General features: G+C 61.6%; 1 protein-coding gene across 1 annotated transcript in view; it reads right to left on the reverse strand.

Annotated features, from left to right (window-relative positions):
- The window catches only part of LOC104500077 (ankyrin-1-like), a gene marked incomplete at its 3' end in the record, with an annotated part of 51,682 nt that overhangs the window by 6,132 nt on the left and 45,178 nt on the right, over positions 1–372 (reverse strand). The window contains exon 16 of the mRNA XM_010143670.1: positions 24–221. Within this exon, the coding sequence (XP_010141972.1) occupies positions 24–221 (198 nt within the window). The remainder of the gene's footprint in view (positions 1–23; positions 222–372) is intronic.

The raw sequence follows: 372 nt of genomic DNA on the forward strand, positions 1-372 counted from the left end.
GGGCAGTGGCCACAGCAGCCTACCTTGGTCATGCAAGTCTGAGAGGCCCCGTTCTCCAGCAAGGCCAGGGCTGTGTCCACATGCCCCTCTCTGGCAGTGATGTGCAGGGGTGTGTGCCCCACTGTCGTGGCCAGGTTGGGGTTGGCATTGTTCTCCAGCAGCAGTCTAACCATGCCAGTGTGACCAATGCGTGCTGCACAGTGCAGAGGAGTCTGGTCATCCTGCGAGGGAGGCAGAGAAGCTGTTTTGGCAGATATAGACCAGTCCCTTGCTTGCCATGCTGAAGGCCCCCCAACCCTGCTCCTGCTGTTGCAGAGCCCATGGCAGCCCAGGCTCTGGGCCGGGGAGAGCGAAGGAACCAGCACCAGCTGC

The sequence above is a fragment of the Buceros rhinoceros genome, unplaced genomic scaffold (genome assembly GCF_000710305.1).
Source record: "Buceros rhinoceros silvestris isolate BGI_N320 unplaced genomic scaffold, ASM71030v1 scaffold12529, whole genome shotgun sequence".
In the NCBI taxonomy this organism is placed as follows: Eukaryota; Metazoa; Chordata; class Aves; order Bucerotiformes; family Bucerotidae; genus Buceros; species Buceros rhinoceros.